Source organism: Falco peregrinus, chromosome 5, assembly GCF_023634155.1.
Source record: "Falco peregrinus isolate bFalPer1 chromosome 5, bFalPer1.pri, whole genome shotgun sequence".
Taxonomy (NCBI): Eukaryota; Metazoa; Chordata; class Aves; order Falconiformes; family Falconidae; genus Falco; species Falco peregrinus.
Window position 1 is genome coordinate 24,101,224 of NC_073725.1, and position 27,715 is coordinate 24,128,938.

The 27,715-nt window shown below is 37.7% G+C and overlaps 1 protein-coding gene across 7 annotated transcripts in view; it reads left to right on the forward strand.

Annotated features, from left to right (window-relative positions):
* SUGCT (succinyl-CoA:glutarate-CoA transferase) overlaps positions 1-27,715 on the forward strand; it is a 338,348-nt gene that overhangs the window by 36,416 nt on the left and 274,217 nt on the right. For all 7 annotated transcript variants that reach the window (XR_008747493.1, XR_008747492.1, XR_008747491.1 and 4 more), the window contains exons 7-8: positions 4,971-5,062; positions 12,288-12,431. Coding sequence is in view for 4 of the 7 variants with exons in the window: in XM_055806142.1 (XP_055662117.1) it covers positions 4,971-5,062; positions 12,288-12,431 (236 nt within the window). In the remaining 3 variants the exon portion in view is untranslated. The remainder of the gene's footprint in view (positions 1-4,970; positions 5,063-12,287; positions 12,432-27,715) is intronic.

Here is a 27,715-nt window from a genome sequence, read left to right on the forward strand (position 1 = left end):
ACTAGGTCTCTCTGACCTAACTAGAAAAATCTGGGGGAAATAAATACTTTCTGTCCTTCCCTTTGTCAGGAATTGTGATGTATTAATAACGATGTAATTTAATCTGATAATAGCAGCAGTCTTAGTTTTAATTGGAATGGGTGTATATTGCCAAATTCATGGGAAATTTGTTTTAATCCATTTTACCAAATGGATCTTCAATCAGTTGCAATTAGTGTCTTGCATAGTTACTTTTGTGATGTCCTCAGCTAGTGATGAGGATCTTAGTGCAGTTGTAGCTTACTGTTTATCTTGATGGGTTCATATCTCAGTTTTGCTAGATAAATATTTTTTAGGCATCATGAGTCTTCTCTTATCGCTCTGTAACAAAGATATGGCCATCAAACAACTGGAGGCTTTTTTTAGAACAGCTGTGAGCTGCATTATTTGATGTTAGCTGCCTTATTTTATGAAACTTTGTCATAAACCCCCAAATTTGAAAAAATAGGTACAGGAACAGATATATCCTTTTTTATGTCACATTAAGCATGTCTCATTTTGAATATACATACACTGTATGTTACGCTGCAGACTAACAAAGTGAGACAGTGGAGACCTTAGTTAAGAATATTCTTTCAAAATTTTCAGCTGCAGATTTATCTTAAACCACTCACAAGTTCTGAAAAACAGAAGATGTTAAGTATCACCAGCATAATATATTATACGTATATTATATATATATTAATATATAATAATAAATATCACAGCATGTCTGTGATAAGAACACAGGATTGCCAGCGGCATACAGGATTGCAAATGGAAAGCTGTGGCATTCACTTTGCAAATGTCTGTCATAAAGGCCCACGTTTCCCTTAAGCTGATCCAAAGTAGCCAGTACAACTTGTTCTTTCATATTGGTCTCATACCCAGTTCATTTTTCTTGCTCACAAAAAGGTAAAGACAATAAAGGTATGCTTTATTATGGAGAAGGTAGGCTTGGCTGCAGGGTCAGGAGAAGAACAGAAGGATTTAGATGTGACTGTGCTGAATAAGCAAATAGTCCTTTAGTGGACAGCTAGAGTTTGTGTGTCTAGTGGTTTCAAATGCTTGCCATGCAGATTATATGATGTTTTGACAATGAGAGTTTTTAGGAGGTACTTGGAGATCCGACTGGAGGCTGTTGTGACTTGTAACTGGTTTGAATGTGAAACTGATGTACATTTTGCAGTAGAACAAAACCGCTCATACTGCCAACAGTTTTGAGATCTAGGTATGTAAGCATGTCGCAGGTATCAGAATAAATTGTGCCTTCTTAGTGCAAGGTGTAGAATAGGGATTTTGGGAGTCAAATAGAGATTTGGGGGTGTGTGCAACATTTTTTTTTTTTTTTTGTTCTTTCCAGATTCCTTTTCATACAAATCTAAAACTTGACATGGGATTAAGCATCTATGCAGCTCCCACCCCATCTGAAATAATAAAAGAGTTTTCTAAATCAAATCAATTTAAGTTCTTTTGTCTCTCCTCTGAAATAAATTCCCAGAAATAAAAACATTTTCACGGGACCTAAGGGTCTAAATTAATTTCTCTGCTGGTGGAGAGTATTTAAATATTGACTGTCGCCTAAGGAGGTGAACTCCACTAGAGGGCAGTCCAGAGCAAGAGTGTGATCAGTTGCGTTGTTTCCTCTTCAGACCTTTGCTGTAAAGTCTATTCTTTCTGCATTCAACAGGGATTATCTTTTCAGCCTGCAGTATTTTTTGTTGTATCTAAACCGGATAAGCCGGTAACTATGTTATACTGAACAGGAACCGATATTTAGGGTTAAGCATGTGTAATTGCAAATCTATGCTTTTGCATGCTTGACTTAAGTGTGGGAGAGTGCAGGGTATTTGGAAAAACAGGAACTTTGGGTGGCATTTTTATATCTTTAAGAAGTTGTTTTATTTATTTTTATGTATATGTACACAGATATAAAAGTCTGTGTGTATATATTACAATTATGGTGAGATCTGTGAGCCAGGCTGAAAATTTTCTGAATGTAATTTTGTGCTCTCCTTCAAACATTTTGTATTTGTGCTCATAGTTGCTTCTAAAACTTCTGCACTGGTTTGCTCCACTGACCTGTGTAGTTTAGTAGAGTGATAATGTTCAGCCTCTGATTTTTGTCTGGATAATGACATCTTTCATTTTGTAAGAATAGGTGTTTGTTACTTAACTCTTACAGTTAGATGGCTACCTCTTCCAGGCATTTTATATGTCCGTAGTTCGCGGGGCAAACCATCTCCAATGACAACAGATTTTGTTCCCACACTAGCTTTGTCGGTTCAGAATTCAGATCAGAAGCAAAATTATGCATTTTTTTCTGGTTAATCTACTGTGACCTGTGAAAACTAATTAAACATTCCTTAGAACCTCTAATTTTAACCAGAAAACCTTGTTTTGAAACCAGGCTGCTATAATGTGTGAAAAGGACTTAAAAAAAATCATATTTCTAAAATACCACTAGAAAGATGCATTACTTGTTGCCTGTCACCTTTTCTGAATATAGTATAGTGTTTGAGGGATCAGTGTTTGTCCTTACCAGAAGAGCATTGCAAAGCATTTTATAGTTGTTCTGTCTACATACTAAACACTTAATTTTCAGATGTTTTCTGTTTATGAAAACATTTGTGTGAGCAGACGTGTTGAGATGTCTTTTCTTTCTTAATAATTGAGGCCAGTACATAATTTCTCACTTACTTCAATATGCTTTTCACTATTCAATTAAAGTTGTTTTGAGTATGTTTTTTTTTTTTTTTTTATTGAGCAAGATTCTGTGTTTGAAGTGGCCCCACACATTTAAATGGTTTTAATGCTACAGTTCATTCCAATGAGATAATGGTATATGTCTAGTTAGAGCCCTTCAGAGCATTTTTGGGTTGATCCACCTTATTTTATTTGCTAGTTCTTTGATGTTTGAAAATGAAAACACTGTTATTTTCTGTGAAGTGTGTGAATATGAAAGGAAATGTCACCAGTTGTTCTCTAGGGTCTCAGTCAGCTGTTGTCAGAGACATGGTTTTGAATAAAATGGGGTAAACTGGTAGGTTTTTTTTCTTCTCTCTTGTGAGTAGTGAAGTCAATAAGGTACAGGTTTGACCATAAGAAAAATGTCTAATCCTTTCTTCTGAAAAGTTTATTTTGAGGCCACATTGACAAAGGTAATGTGTTGGCTGTCGTATCCTGATATTTATTCCCTGTGACACAGAGTGTAGAAGTTGAGTTCTTCCTCAACTTTGCACAATGTGGATCTGATGTCTCTAGAGAAATAGCAGGTAATTAAGATAATTTGTGGTGTAATGGGGAAATCGGTATGGCTAGTGGCAATTGTTTTGCCTGGTATGATTTACTAAATACTAATTGGAGTAGCAAAGTGCGTTAACTCCAGTTTGAAGTGATCATTGTTCTCTTGCACTGTACATTAGAAGCCATTTACGAATTTTGTATGTAACAGCCTTGGTCCAAGTGGAGGAGCTGAGGAAGATTACCCCAATGACTAACTTTTAATTGTGTGCTGTAATGAACATAGCCAGTGCTTAGACCATTACATCTACCAAATAGACTGTCTGTATATAGAAAAAACTGTTTTGGGAGAATAATTAAAAGGAGTTTGGGAGATTAAGGAAGTTTTATCTTGCAGTATATGTTGAAATATTCTTATTTTAATACTGTCCTCACAGCTAAGAGAAATACAGAAACATTGCCTTAAAAGTGCCAGCCAAACTAGGAATCTTGTCTGTGACAGATATCTCCTAACAGTTTGCTCCTGCAATTAGGGGATTTCTCCTAAAGATATTTGAAAGGAAAAAGAAAGCATAAGAATAGCTTTTGGATTTGCTACCTCTTTGAGGAGGAGGAGGGACTCTAATATCTGAGTCTTAAGGGCTCTGATGGTTTCTATTAGTTCTAATAATAGCAATCAAACATGTTGCTCCTTCCCTGATGACTTCTCCCCTCTGTGGTGGTGGTCACTGGGTCCATAAAAAGAAAACCAGACTTGGCTTTTTGACTACTTAAGGTCATTACATTGTACAGGTACAGTATATTAACTGTCTCCAGTTTCAGCCTTAAATTATTAGGTTATACCATGACTGAACAGGGCAGTAACCCCTGGCAGAGGAATAGGATTAGTGTCTGGATTTGTAACCTTTTCAGTTGATCCAGCAAGACCTCCTCAGTGGGAAGATTTTGTGGTGGCTGTTGAAAGAACATGTTGAGTTAAAGCAGACAAAAGCAAGACAGCATCCTTCTGGCTATAGCTGTTCATTCAAAGTTAATTCTATAGCTGAACAAAGCTGTATTTATGTAGTTCTGTTAAAGTTTTTCTGTATTTTGTGTTTCATTGTTGCTAACCCTTGCCAAACAGATTGTGTGTACTTGCTAAAGGGCCAGCCTTCCCCTCTGTTGTAAACAATGTTTTATTTCAAAGGTAGTTCTATTGATGTGGAATAAAGTAAGAGATGTAGGAGAGGAACAATTAATGTGTCTAAACCACAGTTCCATGATTTTAGTATCGCTTGTGGTATTCCAGGTATCTTTATGGCAGAGTGGAGATATAACTCAAGCAGCATGGGCCCAGTTGGACAGCAGTTAGAGGCCCGTAGAGATACCATGCAGCCTCGAAAATGACATCTGAATCCCACCTCAGCTGACACAACAGATTAAAAAAGGGATTCTACCCAAAGTGAATGAAACATAGGAGGGCAAGGAATCTGTCTAGAATTAATACTAAAGACATCATCAACCTGCACAGGATAAATCTAACAGTAAACTCTTAAAAATATGCAGGAATTAATAGAATACCATAGCATTCATTGGTTGTACAGTGTGGACAACTTATGAAAAAAAGCTGATGAGTAATACTAATTCGTTCCTTTTTGTACTAATATGGTAATATGTGCTTGTCATACTTGTCCTTGATGGAATTACTAATTGTTCCCTTTCTGTTTTAGGTTATGGTCAGACTGGTCCAATGGTTCAGAGAGGTGGATATGATTCCATTGCAGCTGCTGTTTCTGGTCTCATGCATATCACAGGGCATGAGGTATGGTGCTCAACTTAGCAATCTAATAGCTTTTTTTGTGCTCTATATGAAACCTGACGCTGCATGGAGCAAGTTAGCTTATGCTAAGACGTCTGTTATACATGCCCTCCTGAATCTGACAAGAGACATATCTCTGGGAATCTAAGAAAATGATAGTACTGACATCCTTCAAGTATCTCACTCCAGGCTTACAAAGCCAACACCAGAGAAACAGAAAATGTAAGACAAATGGTATCCTAAACCTCTAGTGAATAAGCTGGCAATTTATGCCAACCTGTTAATGGCCACTTGTAGTCACTTCAAGAGCTGTAATAGACATATTGTTGACACCTGGATGATGGAACCATACATATATATGGGAATTCTCACCTATGCTTTGATACTGATATTCCCTCTTTGAAAGAGGGAATTATGAAACCATCCAAGTAACTCTGACAAACTTTTTCATCATCCTGCCTGAAAATAAGCAGAGAGATGCCATTAGTGTTTCTGGAAAAGATTTATGTGCTGCTATTTCCACCTATATCCAAGGTAGCTCCAATAGTGCAGGAAGCATAGAGGGAGTCTAGTATCTGGATTTCAGGGATGCATAGAATGTGTGTCTTTACCTTGAAAAAATGCTGGTCAAATAAGCGTTTACTTAAGCTGACTTTGAATCACCTACAGAGCAGGGGATGTTGTCTCCAAATGTTGCTTAAGTGAGATAGTGTTACAGGTCTGTTCTAGGCATCATAAACATTAGTTTCTGTGGTGGTGCTGTTGGTACTCTGGAAGCAGTAGTGCAGATCTTTAGAATATGATACTTGCATGCCCTAGATAAACAAGGAATTAATCAAGTTTATGTACTTAGTGTCAGATACTCATGTTTGTCTGGGTTTGTTGAAAGCTAACCAAGCATGATCTGGATAACTCAACTGTAGGATTGATATTCTGCAGATAGACTTGTTTTCTGCTGAGAACAATGGCAAACATCCGAACTCTGTGCCTTGTGGCAATTATTGTTACCAGAGCCCTCCTTCCTGTTAAAAGAAGAAGAAGAAAAAAAAAAGTCAGGCATTGTTAGACTGAGTAAGCTGAAGGATTTCGTGCCTAATGTCCTACGACAGTCTGCCCATTGCTGCCATGTTAATGATACCCATAGGATGTTCCATCTCGGAAAAGACATGAAGTTGAGCGCAGTCCTTGCAGGTACTTCTCCTCAAATGTATAATGCACATATGCACTAAGCAATGACTGACCACAGTAATTGTAGTGTAAATAATCTTTAGATTCTGACCCTGGTGTCTGTAGAGTGAAGGTTAATATTTCCAATTCAATGCCAGAAACTTCATGCACACCTCAAAATTTACCAAACAAAATTGAATGGGAGTATAAACTGGTAGAAAGGGGCAAGTGTTGTTGGTACCATATGAATTATGTATGTTGAAACAACTGAAAAAAAAAAAGGACCCTTGTAAAGCCTTGCAATGATATGTGAACGACAGAAAATACAAGTGTTATACTGAATAATTGCATATAAGTTGTATTATGAGAGTAATAGTCCTCAGTGGCCATTATGAAGATGGATTTTATTAAAAGGCTGTGGTAAGTTGTACACTGGAAATCCAGATGTTCGCATCACCTCACCAGGACTTGAGGCAATGTAATCATAGGAATCATTTAATCATTGTTAGTAACAGTTCTGTCTATTCACTGGGGGCTCTTAACAATTCATTTAAACTTAGTCATTCTCTTGCATGATTAAAATAAACATGCTAAAACTTGCTTCTAATTTTTCCTTATTTTAAGTTGTTTATATAGTATTTCATCAGTTTCCCAAAACCCTTTTCTGATGTATAGTTCTGTTTGAAAGACTTAAGTGGTCAATGACTCCAGAGAAGCAAATGTGCCTTTTGTTGTTGTAGTGAAAATTTACTCACGTGGCTTTAAAATCATATTGTCTGCTTGTTTGAAAGTTACTTTAAAATAATAATGTATTATTAATAGTAAGATTTTCCATGTTCTACATTTATGTTCATGTCATTGGGTTGTACTTAAAATTCTACAAAACCAGCTCTGAAAAAAAGTAGAAAACTTTGTTTCAGTCAGCATGTGGAAAAGTGGCCAAAGCAAGGAAGAAAAAAGAATCTTACTGACTTTTCGTGCTGTCATACTTTTAGTATATGAGTTCCATGTTATCTAGTCAGCAAGTAATTCAAGGTTTAATAAAGTAACATGACCATTTGAAGCATAACCTAGTAAACTAGAATATGATTTTTTTTTTCTTAAATAAAATTGAAAGTGCCAGTCTTATAGACTAGGAAAAAAGTTATAACAGATTGTCTTGGCCGTGTACTGCATTGCAGTAGGTATGGATAAATCAGCATAATAACATCAGTATAGCAGTGCTCTGTGGAAACTTCCCATTAAACAAGCCATTGAATGTGCTTGCACAGTGGTCTTAGAGGTGTCAGCTGATGCAGTAGACAAATTATAATGAATTAGAGCAACAGTAGCAAAACATCTACATACATCACCAAAGTGCTTAATTTTGAGGTATGCTAATATGTATTTACAGTTCCTCACTAAGCATTTTAGTAACAGGATATTAAAAATATGTCCTGTATCTGACATTTTTAAAATGGATAGAACTAATAGCAGTATATATTCCACAAACTTTATTGGGTACTGAGGCTGTGCCTTCAGTCAGTAAAGTCTTACTATTAAGCCATGAAATCAGTATATTACCAGCACAGGATTTTGAGCAAAACTTAAACCTTCATTAAGTCTGTCACATATATAACATTAATTTTCTTCAATATTTTATATTTCATGTAACAGTATGATTTTGGAGGCAGTGAAGAGATCAGTGGAAGAGATGGAAATTTCTAACTGAAATCTATTTTATTCAAGCTATCTTTTTATAAAGGAGATAAAGTTAGTGTAATACAAATGTGGAATGTGCCAAAGATATACAGTAATATAACATTTGGCGCACAGTGTATACCTCCTGAAGGAGAGGCAATATCATATTCTTTACACGTCTGATTTTTAAGATCTGAGAGAAGATTCTTGCATAAAGAAATCCTGAATGGCTTGCCTTTTTTTTTTTTTTGCTAGGAAATCATTGTTACTGCAATGACTTAATGCTAATTATTTTGAAATGCTTCTGAGCAAAGTTCTGAACCTTGAAATCAGGCTGTAACTTCTGCAGTATTGCAAAGTTACATGCACAAACAATGGCATTTGTGCTAGTGTTTTTGGTGATTGTACAAAATCAAACCCATTCAGTGTACAGTGGAATGTCATCTTTAAACCATGTTTTCATGTGCAGAAATCTGCATGGAGTTCAAGCTCTTACACATGTACTTGATTACCTCTGTATTAGAAATGTATGACACCTGTGAAATTTGAAATTCTAGTGTGTGTATGAAAATTTACAAGCAATAGTGGGGAATCTGTTCTGTGTAAATCTGTACCACAAACCCATTCTGAATAAAAGTAATTGCTTCAAGCAACATTGTTTTTCTTTACACAAATTAAAATATGCTAAAGGAGGAAGTTTACACTGATGATACTTTTATTGTCCTGGATGACATAATTTATAGGTATTTCCTGGTTAAACGTTACATTCCAGTTTCATATTTGATGAATAGAAAGATTTTATTTTATATTTTCAGATACATCCGTACCAGATGAATATCACTTTGATGAAAATGTCTATGACTCATTAAGGCATAACTTGAAATTAATTAAATAAAACCCAATTTGGTTACAAATTTCCTTCCATCTTCAAGTGGATTATAACATGCAGTTTTTGGTATTTAGAGTTATCTTTATGTTGGTGCATTCTTTCTTGCTGAAGAAATATTTATGTTTTACTGAACACGAGACAGCAAGACATGATTGGGATCTACGATACCAGAGGGGCCATTCTTCAGCTCAAAACCAAACAAACTGCAACAAAGGAGTACACGTGGTGTATAGCTCAGAGCTGTTGAAAAATAAAGCCATTGCTGGTTCATATTAGCTTCAGTAGCTATTTCCCATCCATAATGACTACTGGACTTTGAATATTTTTATTAAGCATGTCATTTCAGAACAATTTCCATTTTTAATGGATCATTTTTATATTACTGTTGTGAGTTTGGGTAGAGAAATAATGTCAAAAGGCAAAAAAATAACTGGAGTGGAAGCTTCCAAAACGTGTTGTGGCTATCTCTGGGCCAGAATATGTTCACAAATTGTAAAGAATTTAGCAAATATAAAAACCTAGGAATAAAAGTGTAAACTAGTGGTAAGATTGAGCAATACCAAAGTGCAGTGATGGAAGAAAAGGTCTGCTGTACTGGAGTGGATCTTCATTGTTTCAATGAGCAAAGGGCATGTCCTGGTGCTGCCTGTAATTAGGGTTCAACCCAGCCCTTGAGCCTGGATGGCAGCTTTGTTTGCTGAAATAAGTATTTTCTCCCTGACTAGGGTTACATGCTGTCCCTCTACCAGAACAGTAATACGACTTTTGGCTGGCAGAGGTGATGGTGTTTGTTACTTTTAAAACTATTCACTTGAATAAAAGCTACTGGGTAGATCCTCATAATGTTAGCTACACAGAAGTACTGCTGTGCTATGAGAAGCCCTGTCTAAAGAAAAGCTTCTCAGTGCGTGTACCTTTATCCTTCCTATAAAGCAGCTTTGTACCACTTGTTCTGCAGCATAGAGGTGAAAACCTGAATGACTCTGTTGCATAGTACATACAGCTGTGCATCCTGCCACAGGAAGGCTGGCTTATGGCACAAGTGGACATTAGAAGCTGATTAAAGGGTGAAGATGGCGGCTACTCGTGGATCTGGGTAGAAAGACCAAGGAAGAGCACAAATTGTGTGGATTGCTGCAGAATTCTAGGTTGTGGAGTATTAGGATGAAGTAAAGCTAACACGTTAAAAATAATGTAGCAGTATAGTGCTAGTAGTTTGTAGAAGTGTTCTGTAAGGGGAAATTCTGGAAGTATTTTTAGAAATAAAGGTGAACTTTTTACTTAGGCAAAGGAAGTGTTTGCTTTAAAATGTTAGGTGGTTTAGTACTTGATGAGGTAAGTGCTGGAATCAAAGCTCAAGAATTCAAATTCACCTGTAACAATCTATTAAAATTGTCATGATTTTTATATCTTCAGGGTGTAGTTTTCTCTATCAAGGATGAAATAAATGACTCTTTGAAAACAGTGGAAAGTGTTTTCAAACTAAGAATGTTGCTGCACATCTGTTTGCAAAATTTTAAGTCTTCTTGATTTCCTCTTATCCTAGCAGCTTGGTTGCAATGAAGAAAGAACAGTTTAACAAACTGAGAACTTAGAGCAGATAATGTGGGCAATTTTTTTTTTTTTTTTAATTCTGATTTGTATTTCTTTGTGATAGCTCTGAGGAGCAAGCATCTTCTCACATTCTATTTAACATTCTCAGTAGGCCTATGCATACAAAAATAAAGAATTTCCTTTCCTGTTTTCCCCCAGAGTTGGGTACAAGGTGAGTGGTAAATGGATGGAACCTTTGAGTTGTCCTTTCCCTTGGGAATCTGAAGTACTTAAGTGTAGAGTATGGAGAAGAAGAAATAAGAGATTCTTTGAAAACCTGAAGGTACTCACTAAAGGAAGAGTACACTTTAAGGATGTGTAGTTTATGCATCATCCTTCATGTGTACGCTTTATATAGTCACAGACTAATCCTTACTGCAGTTTGAATGATAGTAACTGAGATTTTTTTAATTTTTGTCATATTTAATACTGATTTTATAATTTTGTTTAGTTACTTTTATGATATGAATAAAATAGCAGCATTTTCCTTCTTATATAGAAGATACTGTACCTGTACTACAGTCTTTTTTCCTAGACTTGACTTATTAATGCAATTGAAAATGCAGTATGATATTATTTTTCTTGAAATATTTTTTAACTTATACATGATCTGATACCAGGCTTATGTAAATCCTGTTGGAATGCAAAAGAAAAAAAAAATATGGTGAAGATAAGTTTTAAATGTTTTACTTGAAGCCAAGACACTTTTAAAAAATATAATTATCAGTAAACATAACGCTTGCAATCTTACAAGTATGACTGCACTTGGAAGTTTAGACATGACTAATTAATTCTGTAAATTTCATTTAATTGAATTTATGCTAGATTAGTTTAAAGGCATTTATGCAATTTTTGACAAAGGTTATTATTTATCAAATATACTGATTTTAAGTTGAGTTATGATTCACTTAAGTGCTGAAACTCCGAAACAGTCGGTTAGCTTTGCATTGGTATTTGTGGACTGAACTTCAGGGTAAGCAATTACTGTCAGAAAGAGCATCCAACCACAAACTTTTCAGACTAGGAAATGGGAGAATGTCTCAGAAGCAGCACCTTTAAGCTCCTATGATAAAAGTCTACCTTGACTGAAATTGTAAGTTCATTTTGCCATTGACTGCAGATGGGCCGTATTTTGTAGCAATGATTAGGGAAGTTCTGAAACACATGAAGTAAACCAAAGGTTCTTCCCTTGATGCTTGAGAAAGGAATGACATTCTGAAAATGGAGACTTGAACCACCAGCCTTCCAGTGATTGTTGTTCAGAAGGTCAAGGAGTTGCACGTACTTACATGGGTAACCTGTACATGTGTAAATAAAAATAAGTTGGTTTTGTTTTCCCACTGAAAGCCTGGGGTGTGTATATTGGAAAATAAAACCCCTGAGATTTGGCTGGGGGAGGGCCAGAAGAAGAGGGAGAAAAAGAGTGAGAAGAGCTAAACAATATGGTTCTGCCTGTCGGACAGACATGTACCTGGGTCAGTGTACTGTGGAAATTCTTTAGACCTTTGGCACCTAGGCTTGATGAAATTCAGTTTTCACTGGATTCTCTTGTCTCTAACAATATCTCTTTTCTTTTTGCACTGGTGAGTTGAAGCATTATGTTATTAGGCCAAAAAGTAGCACAATAAATCATTCACTATTTGTAGCCTGCAGCGTTGTGAAGTTAGTGTTGTGTAGGTACTGCAAGAACATCTGTTCTTTGGTGGTAATTTTTATACTTTAGTTCATTCAAAGATACTCTTCTTGCAGAACCATGTAAACACTTTTTTTCAGATGAGTCTGGTGAAGAATGTACAAAACCACAAAAAGTAATGGTTTGCCTCTGCTTGTTTTCTTTTCTGCTTTTTTTTTTTTTAAATTGTTTTGTTTGTTTTTGGGTGTTTTCTTCTTTTTCTTCAGGATGGTGAGCCAGTTAGACCAGGAGTAGCCATGACAGACCTTGCTACTGGGTTGTATACATATGGAGCAATTATGGCTGGTTTACTTCAGAGGTATAAGACGGGGAAAGGACTGCACATTGACTGCAATCTCTTGTCATCTCAGGTAGGAGTTCTAAAATAATTGCTTTTAGTTGCAAGGATGTTTGAGCCATTTAGATATAAATTAATGCAAATTAGTGCAACTAAAGACAACAATAATAATGAAAATAATGGCGTTAATGACAGTTTCCTTATTCTGCAACTCTGGTAGTGACCATTTTATATGACATGGTTATTATAGTTACTACTGCATTATATTTGGTTTTCGCTTTTTAGAAAGGACCTCCACACTCTTTGAAACATTGGTTAATTAAGGTCTATAATATCCCTGAGGTTGTAAGCAACAATTGTAGTAGATGATTTGAGATAGACAAGCAGAAATTGTGAAACCACTGATGGAAGGGAGGCCTTGGCACTGGGTAATAGTACTACCAGAGTGACTTGTGCAAAATCTCCCAGAGTACTCAAGTATCAACCAAGTGTCAGAGTAATGTAATTCAGGAGATCTGTCTTTTGGCTCTGGGAATTAAAGAATAAAGAAATCTTGAAGATGCAGCATTTTCTCTAGGCATGTTAAAGAGAAATATCATCAGAATTGTAAAGACAAAGATGATGTGATCATGAAAAGTATGACACAAATAATGAGAATGTTAAATTGTCTTTGAACATGTAAGCACCGTTGGTGCGATGGTTTATAATTCACAAAGAAGAAAATGATGATGGCAGGAGCTGCATATGATCAGATCATACATTGTCTTGGTGACAGATACTTGATGGTAGTAACTGGGTATATGTTTCATAGGAATTTTTGCGTACATTTAAAAATATACAGCAAAACTGTATGTAGTACTAACTAAAGATACTACAGTGTGCTGATATTTTCATCTTTGTTTAGTTGGGTTTTTTTCTTCTCATTATAGCTGTCAGTACATTTGAGAGATGGTAGAATGCCCATAGTGCAAAAAGTTGGCCGTGGTGTGAGCAGGAGGTTGGACAAGATGACCTCCAAAGGTTCCTTCCCACTTATATCATTGTATGTTAATAATGATCGAGGCTCATGATTGAGGTTGCTCTTTTTTTAATAACTACTACTCTTGTTTAAATACCTACTGAAATCAGATCTGGAAAGGAGGGGAAGCCCTTGCCTAAATAAACAAAGAATTTTTCATTTGTTTCAGAAATGTTTGTAAGGACTAAACCCTTACAAATATACAAAAGTTTAATTAAATGTTGTGTCTGTATTTGAAAAATGTAATAAGCGGTTTAGAACTATTTTTAATGTATGTTGAACTTATAAATGTTTTGTGTATATATGGAAGGGTTTTTTTTTTTGTTTAAGGTATCATAGTGTTTTATATTATGGCAGCTTCTCCTTGATCTTTTTATTTTCTAATTTTCTTAAAAGGACTTCTGGTAATTTCTATTGATTTCCACAGTAATTCTGTTATTTTTTGATTCCTTGTTCTGCTGTCTTTTGGCTTTTTTAAATGGAGCTTTCTTGACTGACTTGATATTTTGTCAAATGCTGAAAGTAAGAAGAGTTGAAGTCAGGTACTGCTCTAACTCTCTTCTTTTATTTCACCTTTGTCACCTCACTTGTCTTTAGAATCTTTGTCCTTGCTTAGGATAGATTTGGCTATGTACAAAAGTGTTCTCATATTGCAAAATTTCCATCTGAAGTTCCACATCATCCTTTAGGCCACTTACTGGCATGCACAAGAAAGGGAATGAGACTTGCATGGGTCAGTGAACAAAGCGTGTATGGTGTTTGACTTCTACCTGCTAAGCTAAAGAAGTGCTAAATGGTAAAGGGACAGTTTAGTGACTCTTTTTTTTTTTACACGTTAACTCATTCCATGCTTGTTATCAAATTATAGTTATCTAAAAGTTATTAAGAAATAATTCCAGACTTGCACATTTTTGCAAAATAAGTGTTTTTATTTACTTCAGTGTTGGGTGAATTAAACTGAAATAAGTTGGTGTTTTGGAACAGTGTATGAGTGTAAGCTGTAATTCAGAAAATAGCTATGTTGTTTTAGATAACTATTCCTTCAGTCCAAATTAACTTTAGAGCGTTGGTTCAAGACTGTAATGAGAGCACTTATTAAACTGGAAAAATGTGTATGGTTGAGGTGCCGGGGTACCAAAAATAAACCCATGTGATCAATCCCATTAAAAAAAAAGTTAAAATGAATGAAGAAAAAGGTAAGTGCCAGCTGACTCTGAGAACATCTAGTTTTCATGGTTGGTTTTCTTCCTTTTTGCAAAACTGATGGTTACTTGTAAGTTTTTAAGGGTGAGTGTACTAAGAAAGAGTACAATAGATCTAAAATTTAGTGTAGAAGGAGAAATGGCTCTTGCAGGACTTCTGGTGGTAAAGGCTTTTTTTAAAGGAAAGTTAGACAATTACTGTGATATGATCAGGTTCTTGAAAGATCCATGCTTTCAAGGGGATTATGGTTTTACATACCAAGCTGAGATATCTAAAGCTAGCTCTTCCTCATGTGATGAATGTTTAGAAAGAACAGCCTTTTGAAGTCTCTCATGGATGCTGCCAAAAAAATAAGGAATCTAAAGTTGTAGATTTTCAGCTTGTTAGGTTCTTGTTGCAGTTGATTAATGGTGGGATCTAGAGGTCAAACAGATGCATCATGGTAACTTTTCCTCCAGTGTGAGTTTTGCTGGAGTGTAGTAATTTTTAATGAGGAAAAAAAAATCTTTTTTCGGTGTGGGGAAAAAAAAAAAGGCACTATTGAACTCTCCTCCTATTAATAGTTTTACAACAGCAGGGACCTGCATGAAGCTTTTGTCTTTTGTCAGTATTTTATGCACTGCGCTAATATAGCAGCATGCTTGCACCTTTTGTCCATTCCTTCATCTGAACTGAGAATTGTGAAGCTGGCCTGTATGTATGTCTTCATTGGGCTGTGTTGATGACTTTGACTATGTCAGAAAAGAAAAAAAAATAAAAGAAAAAACCCAGGGGTTAAAGCATTTTAGTAATTCAAAATCTCTGAAAACCACTTGGTTTATTTTATAGCAAAAATACCTAGCATGTGTGTGTCCATCTGTGTTTCTGCTATCACTTTTCTGCATGCCTTACAGAAATGCAAGTGGATTATTTTTGGGGGGTTGGGGGTGGAGGTGAGCTGAAGAATGCTTTTGATATTAATTTTCTGCATGATATGCTAATGACAAAAAGCACTGAGCTGAATTCAGCTGTCAATGAAAATGATCTGAAGCTTTTTAAAATAATATCTCACTGACTGACAAGTTTGTTTAGTATTTAACTGGTCTGGGTAGAATGAAATAACTGAAATCTTGCTCTCTAAAGAAGAATATTTTTAGAATATCTTAAAATGACATCTTTCTTTCAAATGCTGTGTATCAAACTTGTTTGCCCTATAGCTTTATAGCAGCTTATTACTACCAAAGAGGACTTGATTCCCTGCAAAAAATAGAATTCTAGGATTTTATTGACAAGAGAGATATGGTGACCCCTAGGATGTGGTTTTGCAGCGAGTACTAACGTTCTATATCTCTCATCTATAAACTTTTAACCCATGTCTTACAATTGCTTTGAAATTTTTGAATTTTAGATGATTTACAGTTGTCAGTTTCAGGCCTTTCAGCATCTAAACAGTGTCCTTTAGAGGATGCTAGTAAATAAGAAGGAAGTGGGTTCTGGATTTGGTTCCAATTATGCAATTGTGCCTTTTCTTCTGTTGTGGCTTAAAAAAAAAAATCTCTTGGAAGTTTTAATATCCTTCCTGTATTTAATTACAACCAAGCTCCAACAAATACTGTAATAAGTTAGTTTCTCTTGGATTGAAAATCTGGAAGAAGTATTTTACATTTAACATTTCTGCAGTTTTGGAGTCTATTTTTTTCCCAGAACACATAGTCAGGATAATGTGGTTAATATTGTTTGTATTATATGATTGTTCATCAGACGCTTCTCTGCTTCTGATTACTATGTTTTAATTTGTATTTGCCATAGCAAAGTCTTAATCTTCTCAAAATTCTGAAATGACCCTAGAAAAAACCTAGCAAATTGGTATAACTAATTTTCAGTATTCCATCTTTGTGCTTTACTTTGGCAGTTAATTTACTGAGATAATGGTGCGATTTAGAAACTATTAGTTTTTGTGCTGTGTCATTTTTTTCCCCAAGATGGTTGTATTTAAAGTCATCTATTTAAGGCTCCTTTAGTGCTCTGTATTTAGGGCTTTCATGACATGTCTTTTAGAAATTATTGAGTATAGGTGAAACTGGTAACAATTACACACTGCCTGCAGGATATGTATGGCATCACAGGATCCCTGAGCAGTAAGTTGTGTGAGAAATATTAGTCTTGGAACTCAATTACTGTTCAGGTGTCTTGTTTAATCTTATTGCTTCTCTGCTGGCTAACTGAAAGTTGTGAGTTGACTGAGTGCAGAAAGAAAATCTGCTTTTTTAGAGGCCATGGCTGCTGGTGACTTCAGAGGCCGGCCAGGAGGACAGTTACACAGTTGTTTTGTTTTGAGTATGGTTTGAATAAGGGGTTCTTTTTTACAAGTTTATAAAGCATCATCTTTGCAAAACATTGTATTCTTAATGTCAGTGACGATAAAAAAATTGTGTATGCACTGTATTGGAGACATTGTCTTTTTTTACTGCATAGCTCTGATATGGAAAGATAATAAAATCTGAATTGATGTGGACATTTCTTTAAATATATACCATGCATTAAATACTTCTCTTGGCTACTATTCTTAATAATTTTAATTGAGGACATCAGTATAACTAAGAACAGAACTTATCCCTCAGGGTTTTAAGTAGCCAGAGTTTATTGAATAGACCAGATGACCATACTAACATGACAGTAACTCAATTTAATATTGGCCTCTGTGGAATGTGTGTTGTGTTTTCTAATGATTAGTTATGCAAAAAGTCATTGGTAGATCATACACGAACTGGATCTTGCATTTATTTAGTGGCTTTCTTTAGTCTGTAAACAGAGTACATACCAAGATTGCAAGGGAATTTCTTCTTTAGCAGCTATCTGACAGTAAATTCTGTGCCTTTTTGTTTTTGCTATTATTGTTCTTGTGCTAATGTAACTGAGCCTGAATGTGTTGTAGCTTCATTTTTCTGTGTTGAGCTACCTCTGTCATCAGTAAAAGAAAGACTAGGAAGGAGATAGGAAGAAATATGTCCCTTTAATACACAGAGAAAATAAAATGGCTGTCTGGAGTGGGTGGGGGAGGGAGTTTGAAAACAAAGGAGAACATTTATTTTAATGAGTTTATTATTTAGATGACCTTTGAATAAGGGTGTAATTTTGGAAATGGAATCAAGATGTTTGTTGTAGTTTATTACCAGCAGATCATATTTCAGGATCATGCTAAGTATTAGGAGAAGAAGGACAACCTGGGTAGTTCAAAAGAAATGGGAATGATTTAAGCAACTAGTACTACAATCAGTACTTTTAGTGTACCCCAGAAGCTCCCCCCTCCCTCTAAACTCGTGGAAGCCTTCAGAAGACATTTTGTAAATTTATGTATATAGCAAGAAAAAGAGCTGTAGCTTGATGGAAGAGGTTTTAATTTTATGTCATGGAAAATTTTAAGTTAGCGAAACAACTGATTTCTATGTGCTGTTGAACCTCTGGAAATTAATAAATCTTAACAAATATGTCATTTTTGTGTATGCTGATGGAACGCTGGCTAAGGTTTTAACACTACTTGGTTTGATCGCCTCAGATAGCTCTGATTGAAATTTCTCAGTAGATTATAATAAATAAAATTATATATAAAAATATATATAATTATAAAATTATATATATAAATATATATAATATATAAAAAAGGAACTAAAGGATAATGCTGAAATAAATTTGACTAATGACTACTTTTTGGTCTGATGGACTTCTGCTGCCATGACTGTTTTTTTTCCCTGTTTTTATTTTTCAGCACTGTATTGTTTCTGGCTAATCAGTTAAATTGCAAACTCTTCAGCATAGTGACATCTGATTAGGTTAGAGATCATAATTCTTTAGTTATGCATTATATTATAATGAAAGCTATAAAAAACGTGTTCAGGCTCTGGTTTAGGACTTCAAAAACAAGTATCCATTAAACTGTCTAAAAATCAGAGTTCAGTTATTCGTAAAAATGCTTTGCCTTCTTTGGAATGAATATTTGTAGTACTAGATTTCTCTGATAAAAGAATTATGTGAAGTTCTTTTCATCCAAGCTTACTTTGTAATATACCATTTTGGTTTTTTTTGTGGTACTATTTCAATATTTTTGTAGATCGGTTAAGGAAAAACTTCCTTCCTCAGAGAATAATTTACCAATTTGTTGTCTCTATTCAAAACTATTCCAACCAAGTCATTGTCACTATTCCTTCAGGCAGAAGTGCTCTATTTTGACTACAGGCTCATGAGTAATGCTTAACCCATTTATTTATCAAATCAAATGGAACTTTGAACTGTGTTTCTCTGTACTTGCATGTTGTTCAACAGCTTAGTAGATGAACCACATCTGTGTTGTGGACAGCATTAAAGTACTCAAAAAAGCATTGTGGATGACCAAATTGCGGGTGTTCATTAATGCTACACAGGCACAGAAACACAATCTTGTGCATTGTAAAACATCGTATTTCAAACATTTCATTCAATTGCATGCGTTTGTTTCTTGTCATCCCTTTAGTACATTAGCACGTAAGTACTTAATGGGCAATGTCCAGAGATCTTTCAGTGTTAAAATTTAATGCCGTGTTGCTCTGGGATAATACTGTTATCACCAGAGGAGATTTGGCTGTGATACTAGAGGTGGAATATTTGCACATTTCTCACCCAACCAAATAGACATGACTCATTTCTGCTTGTGCCTCCCTACGTAGCAAATGAAAAATCTAAAAATCTACCTGCTTGCACTGCTGCAGCGCAAGCTATTGAAATTACTATTAGTTTTGTGGAGGGACAATTCTCTGCAGATAAGATGAAAATGACATTGTCAAAAGCAGACAAACACAGATAAGGTTCTTTTTTCTGTGTAGGTATTAATGCTGATAAATGTGGAGACAAAAAGACGAGTGCTGTAAATGATTAGGTATATGCATATTTTCAATGTAAATAGCGCTGTTTCTAATCATGAGATCAAAAGTATAAGGTGCCTTAATACACCTTCTTTTGGATGTTGGTAGCTTTCGATGGGAAAGCGTCCTTATTACTGATTGAATAAAATAATAGAATCCTTCATGAAGTGTAGGTCGTATTCAGAACTGGAGTCTATGGATACTACCTGATTACAAATAGTAAGAAAAATTGCTATAGTTATTCTGATGCCTGTCTTCACAGGTAATTAATTTTTATATGGGAAAAATCTGTTTGCCTGGATTTTTATTTGTGTGATTTGCTCTTTTCATTCTCAGCTGTCAAATGTAACTACTGTTTATAGAATAGAATAAATCGTTTAGGCTGGAAAGGACCTTTAAGATCATCAAATCCAACTATTAACCCAGCACTGCCAAGTCCACCACTAAACCACGTGGCTAAGCACCACGTTTACAAGTCTTTTAAATACCTCGATGGATGGTGACTCAACTACTTCCCTGGGCAGCCTGTGCCAGTGCTTGACAGCTCTTTAGTTGAAGAAAAAATATCCAGTCTAGACCTCCCCTAGCACAACTTAAGGCTGTTTTCTCTTGTCCTATTGCTTGTTACTTGGGAGAAGAGACAAACACCCACCTCCTTTCAGGTTTTTGTAGACAATGATAAGGTCTTTCCTTAACCCTCTTTTCCCCAGACTAAACAACCCCAGTTCCCTCAGCTGCTTGTTGTAAGATTTGTGCTCTAGACTCTCCATCAGCCTCATTGCCCGTCTCTGGACACGCTCCAGCACCTCACTGTCTTTATTCTGGTGAGGGGCCCAACACTGAACACAAGATTCAAGGTGCAGCCTCACTCTTCTAGTCCTGCTGGCCATGCTGTTTCTGATAGAAGCCAGGCTGCTGTTGGCCACCTTGGCCACCTGGGCACAGTGCTGGCTCAAGCCCAGTTGGGGGTCAGCCAGCACCCCCAGGTCCTCTCCCACCAGGCACTTCCCAGCCGCTCTGCCCCAGCCTGTAGCGCTGCCTGGGGCTGGTGTGACCCAGGTGCAGGACCCGGCACTGAGCCTTGTTGAACCTCATACAACTGGCCTGGGCCCGTGGGTCCAGCCTGCCCAGACCCCTCTGCAGAGCCTCCTGCCCTCCAACAGTTCAACACTCCCCCCCAGCTTGGTGTCATCTGCAAACTGACTGAGGGTGCACTTGATCCCCTCGTCTAGATCATCAATCAAGTTATTAAACAGGACTGTCCCCAATACTGAGCCCTGGGGAACACCACTTGTGACCAGCCACTAACTGGACTTAACTTCATTCACCACCACTCTTTGGGCTCAGCCATCCAGCAAATTTTTTGCCCAGCAAAGAGTATACTTGTCCAGGCTGTGAGCAGCTGGTTTCTTCAGGAGAATGCTGTGGGACACAGTGTTGAAAGCTTTAGTAAAGTCTAGATAGAAGACATCCACAGCCTTTCCCTCACCCCCACTAAGTGGGTCAGATTGTCATAGGAGGAGATCAGGTTAGTCAGCAGGACCTGCCTTCTTTCATAAACCCACACTGACTGATGGTCCTGTGTGCGCCATGTAATGGCATTCAAGTTGATCTGCTCCATAACCTTTCCCATCACCAAGGTCAGTTTGACAAGCCTCTGGTTCCATGGAACCTTTTTCTGGCCCTTCTTGTAGATGGGTGTTGCATTTGCTGACTTCCAGTCTTCTGGGACCTCCCCACTTAGCCAAGACTGCTGATAAATGATGGAAAGTGGCTTGGTGAGCATTTCTGCCAGCTCCCTCGGTACCTTTGGGTGGATCCCATCTGGCCCCATAGACCTGTGTGTGTCTAAGGGTGTAGCAGGTCACTGACCATTTCTCCTTGGATTATGGAGGCTTTGTTCTGCTCCTTGTCTGTGTCTTCCAGCTCAGGGGGCTGGGTAGCCTGAGAACACCTGGTCTTACTGTCAAAGACTGAGGCAAAGGCAGCTTTAAGTACCTCAGCCTTTTCCTCAGCCTTTGTCACTATCTTTCCCCCCACATCCAATAAAGGGTGGAGATTCTCCTTAGCCCTCCTTTTGTTGCTAATGTATTTATGGACACATTTTTAAATTGTCTTTTATGGTAGTAGCCAGATCAAGTTCTAGTTGGGCTTTGGTTCTTCTGATTTTCTCTCTGAATAACCTCATGACATCCGCCTAGTTGTCCTGAGTTGCCTGCCCCTTCTTCCAAAGGTCATAACCTCTCCTTTTTTTCCTGAGAAATGGCCAAAGCTCTGTTCAGCTATTCTGGTTGTCTTCCCCACCAGCTCATCTTCCAGCACATGGGGATGGCCTGCCTCTGTGCCTTTAAGAGTTTCTTCTTAAAGAATGTCCAGCCTTCCTGGACTCCTTTGGCCTTCACGACTGTCTCCTAAGGGACTCTGTCAACCAGTCTTCTAAACAGACCAAAGTTGGCTCTCTGGAAGTCCAAGGTAGCAGTTTTGCTGACCTCCCTCCTTACTCCTCCAAGAACTGAAAACTCTGATTATTTTGTGATCACTATGCCCAAGACAATCTCCAACCATCACATCACCCACAAGTCCTTTGTTCAGAAACAGCAGGTCCAGCGGGGCATCTTCCCTAGTGGCTCCCTCACCAGCTGTGTCATGAAAGTCTCTTCCACACACTCCGGGAACCTCCTAGACTGTTTTCTGTCTGCTGTATTGTATTTCCAGCAGATATCTGGTAAGTTCAAGTCCCCCCTGAGAACAAGGCTAGCAATTGAGAGACTTCTCCCAGCTGCTTTTAGAATATTTCACCTGCCTCTTCATCCTGGTTGGGTGGTCTGTAACAGACTCTCACCATGGTATCCGCCTTGTTGGCCTTCCCCCTGATTCTTACCCATAAACACTCAATCCCATCGTCACCATCATTAAGCGCTAGACAACGCAAACACCCCCTAACATACAGAGCTACCCCACTGCCTCTCCTTCTTTGCCTATCCCTCCTGAAGAGTTTATAGCCACCCATTGCAGCGCTCCAGTTGTGTGAGTCATCCCACCGTGTTTCCGTGATGGCAACTGTGTCATAGTTTTCCTGCTGCAATGGCTTCCAGCTCCTCCTGTTTGTTGCCCATGGTGTGTGCACTGGTGTAGATGCGCTTCCGTGGGGCTATCCTGCCACGTTTCCTGGGGTGGAGAAGCCCTAATTCCTGCATGACTGTTCTCAAGCACTTCTGTCATTTCTAACACATCAATAACCCTAGTGCCTTTGCTGCAACATGGATCTCCATCTCCTACCTTCGCTGAGGCAACAGAGCAAAGGACCTCACTAGCACACTGTCCCAAAAATATTGGCCTGCTGCCCTAGGCTTATCTCTAGGGAGCCTGATTTTATCCCTTCAAATCTAAAGCTCTTTCAATGAGTCCTGCTGATGCCTGCACAAAGATCCTTTTCCCCTTTGAGAAAGGTGTACCCCATCTCTTGACAGCAGCCCTTGTGTTATGTAGACTGACCCATGATCAGCACACCAAAAATTCTGCTGGTGACGCCAGGCTCGAAGCCAGGCATTGATCTTCTGGGTATTCCTGTTTCCTCCTCCATCATTCCCTGCAACTGGGAGGACAGAGGAGAACACTGCTTGTGTTCCGCATCCCTTAACCAGCCATCCCAGGGCCCTGAAGTCTCTCTTGATTGCCCTCAGACTTCTTGTCACAACTTTATTGCTGCTGCCTGAAAAACCAGTGATGGATCATAATCTGAGGGCCGTGCCTGGGTGGGCAGCTTTCTCCTCACACCTTTAACTGGGGCCCCAGGCAGGCAGCAGGCTTCCCCAAGGCATGGGTCTGGTCTGCATGTTGGGTCTTCAGTCCCCTCAGAAGGGAGTCTCCTATGGCAGTGGACCCATCAGTTTTCCTTTATGGAAGCGGTTTTTAATGCAGGGCATAGGCCAACATAACGTCAGCGACACCTCCAAGCTAGATGAATCATTGCCCTCGTTCTTGCTTGGTTCTGCTTTGCTGAGCCTCATGCCTGGCCTGCGAGGGCCCCGGGGCAGGTGGGGCGGCCACAGAGGGGACCAGCAGGCACAACAAGCCAGGCAGGAGCTTGTTGCCATTGCTGCCTGCTCCTTCAGCCAGCAGCAAGAGGATGGGAAATCCTCCCTATTATGCATCCTGCCTGCCTGTTGGACCTGTCTCAGGGAAGCCAAGGTGTGATTCCAGCAGGTTTTCCCTGACAGTCCTCAACCTACTGGCCTCCTCCCTGTACTCTGTCGCTCAGCAGAGGAGTTCCTCTACCTCCCACAACCCAAACTGGTCTGTGTTTTGCAAGTATGCTCGCAGCTCTTTGCATGAATAGAAGCCACCCCGAGAACTTGATCTGTGCTATTTTCTAAACAATCAATGAAATACCACCAGGCATCATTACAAAGAATAAAAGAGAAAGTTATCATTCATATTAAATGCATAGGTTCTTGGCAGAAAGGGCTATAATTAAGGAATAATTTTAAAAACACATGTTCTAGTATTAAAAAAGCTGTGTAAAATATAGTAGAAGAAACTTTCTGTAAGTTGAATTTTGCTTGGATTTAGTAAAGCTGTGTGAAAATACAGGGCGTAATGCATTTAATATTTCAGTGGATATATATTCTTTCTTTTGAGAAGACAGAGACTTGAGGAAATGATTGTAGAAGTGTTATTTATACTTAAGGTTGTCTGATATGTCTGTTATCAGAGTCTGATTTTGTTTTTTATAACTTTGCCAGAGTTTTAACTGTTTTGGCTGAATTTTCCATGTCATGGAATTGCCAGAAAGTGATTTGTTTTTAAAGTTACTATTAAAATGATTCATCTGTTTCCAGGAACAAGTTATGGGAAAATACGTTGATGGGGTTTTTCTTTTTTTTTTTTTTTTTTTTTTTTTTTCCCTCCTGAGAAACTCAGTCCCTTCATTCTTTGTAGTGGAAACTTGAAATCTGGCAGATGAATCACCCTTGTTTCAGGGAAGTATCTTTTGAAAGGAACTCAGAATGGCAGAAGGTGCGATGTGTACAACATGTGATGTGTATAAAGGCTGGTAGGGACTCTAAGAGTGATTGGGCTATATATTCCTGAATAAATTGAAAGTAAATATTCAGTAAGTACATACTAATTAAATGTAGGTCAGAGGCTTGATAGAAAAATAGTATTGGACCATATGATTAAAGTTTGTATGTAAGTGCACCAAGATCTTGCAGTGTACAGACTAACTTTGGAGTTCTTGGGTTTTTTTAATATTCTTTTTAATAATTTTTTTTTTTTAATGTTACGTTCCTTAGAGCTGTTCCTGTGCTGTTATGGAGCTGAAACAAGAATTTTTCAGTGGTCTAAGTAGTATGTTTTCTCACACTTTCAGAAAAATCTGATTAGTATTGTATTTTAATCAAGAAAATGTAATTTATTCTTCATTTTAAAATGTTGTTTTCTTCAAACAGAGCTTATTTTAATTAAATCTTTTTTCCCCTTTTTTCATGTCAGTGCTGAAGTGTGGTCTTAATAGATTCTGTGGTTAGAATTTTTATTTCTGATCCTTCACCTAAAATTAATTTGAGTGTGTGTAGGTTTGTTGTTCTATTTTTTTTTTAAGTGGAGACTACAGAGGGATAGGAGTCAGTTTAACATTTACTTTCTCTTGAAACTGTATACTAAATAATACATATTTTTGAAATTTCAAGTCCTATATCTGTTTAGTTGCATCAATCCTTGCTGTTGTTAATACTAATTGAATTTTAATCAGGAAATGATCTCCGTGCTGTGGCAAGCACAGAAGCATTCATTCTGGTCTTTTCTAAGCTCTAAATAGCTCATCTAAAAAATCATTTGTAGATAATTTCTTTTTGTTGTTGCATCTTACTGAACTTGGCAGTTCTCTGCTATCCAAATGCTTTATGTTTCTGAAGATGCCTGAGTTTCCCTCTATATATGTAGTCTAAAGGTTTTTTTGTAAAGCAAATATTGTTTTCAGCTGGCATTTTTACACAAAAAAATATATCTACACAATTGTGCACTTTATCTTTTGCTTTGTTTTTCTTCTTTGAAAAATCTGTGTTCAAGGTAGGGTTTTAAATACATTACTTTTGTTTTTCTCATTGCATGTATCTTTTATTGTTTCTAGTTCATTAAGCACCTCCTAGCACATAATTTGTGTGATTGTGATTTGCCGTGTGCTATTTGATCAAGGGGGTAACTTAAATCAGCAAGTCCCACAAGCTGCATGGGCTTGGACACATGGCATGGAGCTGGACACCTGCTTAAGTGCCTGGCTCGAAGGCCCTAAAAAGGGAGCTAATATGAGACCTGTTCTAAAACTGTAGTTATTTGTCATTAAGGATCTGACTTTATCTTCACAAGATTGCATCTGTGGCTGGGATTATACCATTTGCTGATGCTTCAATGCCGGGAGGTTTCTGTTATGAAGGGTGAATTCACGCTCACTTTCTGGAGTCTCACATTAAGAGGAGTCGGTGTCACTGGGAAGAAAATGCTTTTTACCCAGACCACAGTGTTCATAACATGACATTTTCTAAAGGGGGTGTAGGCTCTTTAATTGTAAGCCTTGGCCTACGTGATATCAGTCTTGCTTTTTTAGCTAGCTTTTACAGACTTCTTCAAAGGCATTCATGGAATTTGCTGGTCTGCAAAGCACTGGCTGAAAGCATATACAGTATTGCTGGCTCTTGAAGGGGAGAGAACTATATGGAAAGGGATTATGGGACAACATGTGAATTCAGGAGAAGGTCACACATGCTGCTTTGCACAGTTCTCGGGGCGCCACTGATGAATTTGTAAAATCTTGCAGCTTTGTGGGCAGTGGCTTTGCTGTGGGGCCGTCTGCCCAGCCTGTGGGTGTATGCCACTCTTGAGCTGATTTTTAGCTCCTGAAGAGCTCTCAACTCCAGGGTAGATGGGAGGCCCTAACGTGCCCAGACACAAGGTGATGTTTGTTGACAGCTCCTGGGAAGGCTGTGGCTTCCTGCTGGGCCCCTGTGGAATGGGCTGCCTTGAACTGTGGCAGCTTTCTTGCCTCCGTGCAAGGTTGTGGTTCCCAGTTCATTGCCCAGTTCCTTCTTGCAGGAGTTTGAAACATAGTTCTCTGCCTACAGACCGGTAGAACAGCACCATGCCACAAAGAACATCCTGAACCAGTTGGGTCAACGCTTAGAATGTAGCATAAAATGTGCACTGTCTATGGCAGCAGCGAGATTGCAGACTAGTAAGAATTTACTTCTACTCTGATTAAGCCTTGCGGCTGAATGTAATTAGACTTCAATTAAAGGAGTGGGTTTTTCTTCTAAGTGGAGTAGAGATTTCTGGGTAAAGATAGAGTTTGTTTTTTTTCTTAAATGTTTTTGGTGTTTTTTTAATGAAAAAACACTCAAGAAGCAAGAGCCAAGGGTCACCCCATGCACGTGTCTGTGGGAGCAGCTTCAATACAAATGTACAAATGAGAAGGTCAATGTCAGATAACTGCAAAAGCCAAAGTAATCACACTTGAATATTGATCTATCAGTGCCAAACTATTTATTGCAACATGGAGAGGGGAAAATGTATGAAACAGTACAATCAGTCATTAGAGAAATACCAGCGTAGGGTCAGTGATTTTGAGAGCTTTGTTTATGTACACCAAATGAGGATTGTGGTCTTATGTTCAAATTTTCCTCATTTAAAGATATCTTTTTCGTATCACCAGAAATAAGGAAAAGGTGTAAGTGGAATATTATTGGTCTTTCTACAACAGAAAGCACTGAAGTTTTCCAGGATGATTTTTTCTTAAAAGCTATAAATTAATATTTGGGTTACTAGTTCCCTATATAGTGTAAAATAAGTTATCTATGGTGCTGTAAAATGCCTGTGTCTCGAAGGTCCTAAAAGACAGTCTACATGCTTTCAGGAAAATTAAACAAAAAATGAGGAAAAAAAAATCAGTTGGCTAAGAGTCAGTCTTGTTAAGATATGTGGCAGGAAAGCAGACACAAAATTGGAGGGAGAAGAAAGTAAAGGATATAATTAAAATGTTATTTTCTCCTCTTTCCAGTTACCTGTCTTCTTTTGTTATTCGTATACACTTGTTGAACTTGCATGTATATGATTGATTGACTCAGTGAACTCATTGTAATAAATTATGTTTGATGTGCTATCTTGAAAAAAATCTTTTGAAATTCTGTCTCTTTTCTTTGTCTGCTGACCTTGTGGCTTTTAATATCTTGTTTCCCATCTGTCTCATTGCATCATAAGCTGAGCATA